Source organism: Austrofundulus limnaeus, unplaced genomic scaffold, assembly GCF_001266775.1.
Source record: "Austrofundulus limnaeus strain Quisiro unplaced genomic scaffold, Austrofundulus_limnaeus-1.0 Scaffold378, whole genome shotgun sequence".
Classification (NCBI taxonomy): Eukaryota; Metazoa; Chordata; class Actinopteri; order Cyprinodontiformes; family Rivulidae; genus Austrofundulus; species Austrofundulus limnaeus.
This window is the reverse complement of record NW_013952780.1, coordinates 529,498-530,845: the sequence shown is the minus strand read 5'-3', so window position 1 is coordinate 530,845 and position 1,348 is coordinate 529,498. Positions and strand designations below refer to the sequence as shown.

General features: G+C 32.4%; 1 protein-coding gene across 1 annotated transcript in view; it reads left to right on the top strand.

Moving 5' to 3' along the window:
• Positions 1-369: 369 nt before the first annotated feature.
• The window catches only part of LOC106528429 (pterin-4-alpha-carbinolamine dehydratase 2), a gene marked incomplete at its 3' end in the record, with an annotated part of 19,850 nt that continues 18,871 nt past the window's right edge, over positions 370-1,348 (top strand). The window contains 1 exon segment of the mRNA XM_014023596.1: positions 370-669. Coding sequence (XP_013879050.1) covers positions 592-669 — 78 coding nt within the window.

Here is a 1,348-nt window from a genome sequence, read left to right as displayed (position 1 = left end):
CCATGAAATTAAACGCCATGAAATTAAACGCCATGAAATTAAACGCCATGAAATGGTAAAACAGCCTGAAATAGTAAAACGGCATGAAATAAAAAGGGAGTTCAAAATAAAAGTCCCTGCTATATGTAAAGTAGCTTTACAAAATAAAAGTGGCTCAAAATAAAACTACAATATCAAATAAATAATATAAAGAAATGCTAAAAATGAATTATAATATATTAATTTTGTTTTTCTATTAATATTTTTTAATTACATTATTTATTTATTGGTTGTATTTTGAATAAAACGGCTCTCCATACCACAGTAAACAAGTTGGGCTCGGACCCCCGCCCCAGGATTTCAAGACTGCGGCTCTGGAGCAAACATATAAAACAAAAAAAAATAGTTTTTATTCTGAAGCAAATATTAAAAATAATATTTTTGAAAGAATTAAAGAGATCTCAGTGTTATTCAGATGAGTATTTTTTTTAAATAAGCTTTGAACAGCTTAATTTTATTCAGGCAGTGACATAGACACCTATGGAGAAGCGTGACAACAGGGCCAGAGGACAAACGGGAGAGGAAGCAGGTTGTGGAGAATAAAGTTAAACTATGTTTGGGTTAATGTTTATCCGGAGGACGAGCAGCCTGAGGAAACCTGTCCTTCCCCGGTACAGCTCGTCTAAAATGGTGAGTCCTGCTGCGGGGTCTTTAGCATTAGCAACACGTTCCGGCTGTGAAATGTTGTGTATCAGTGTTGTATCAGTGTTGTATCAGTGTTGTATCAGTGTTGTATCAGTGTTGTATCAGTGTTGTATCGTGAAAAGTGTGAAGAAAATCCAGCGCCTCTCTTAATGTCTGTCGCATTCAGTGTGTGTCATATTCAGTTCTTCAGAAACTAAAATACAACTCTTCTTTTTCTTTTCTTTTTTTTAAACAGTCACAATAAAAGTCAAATTTACATATTATGCACTTATTGAATATGTACATATTGAAGAGAATGATAAAAAATAGTATTCTGATGAAATATGGAGATTTATAAGTGAATTCATTTTGTTTTTAGTAAATTTTGAAGTGTTTTAAATTGTTTTGATTTTGTTGTGTTTTACTTTTCTTTTGAACATATTTTGGTTCTAAAAAGGAGGCAGATATAAGATTTATTCTTCTTCTGCCTTTCATTTTATTTTGATTGCATGATTTTTTTCTTAATTTGTGTTACAAATGAAATGAATAAAGAACTAGACATGGGTTTTTACGATGTAAAAACAAGTGTGCATTGCCATGTAGCATGTCATTGCAGCATTAATATTTCAAAAACTACAAGTTGTACAGGCACCAAAAGGCATAGCCATCATTTGGCACAGGACCT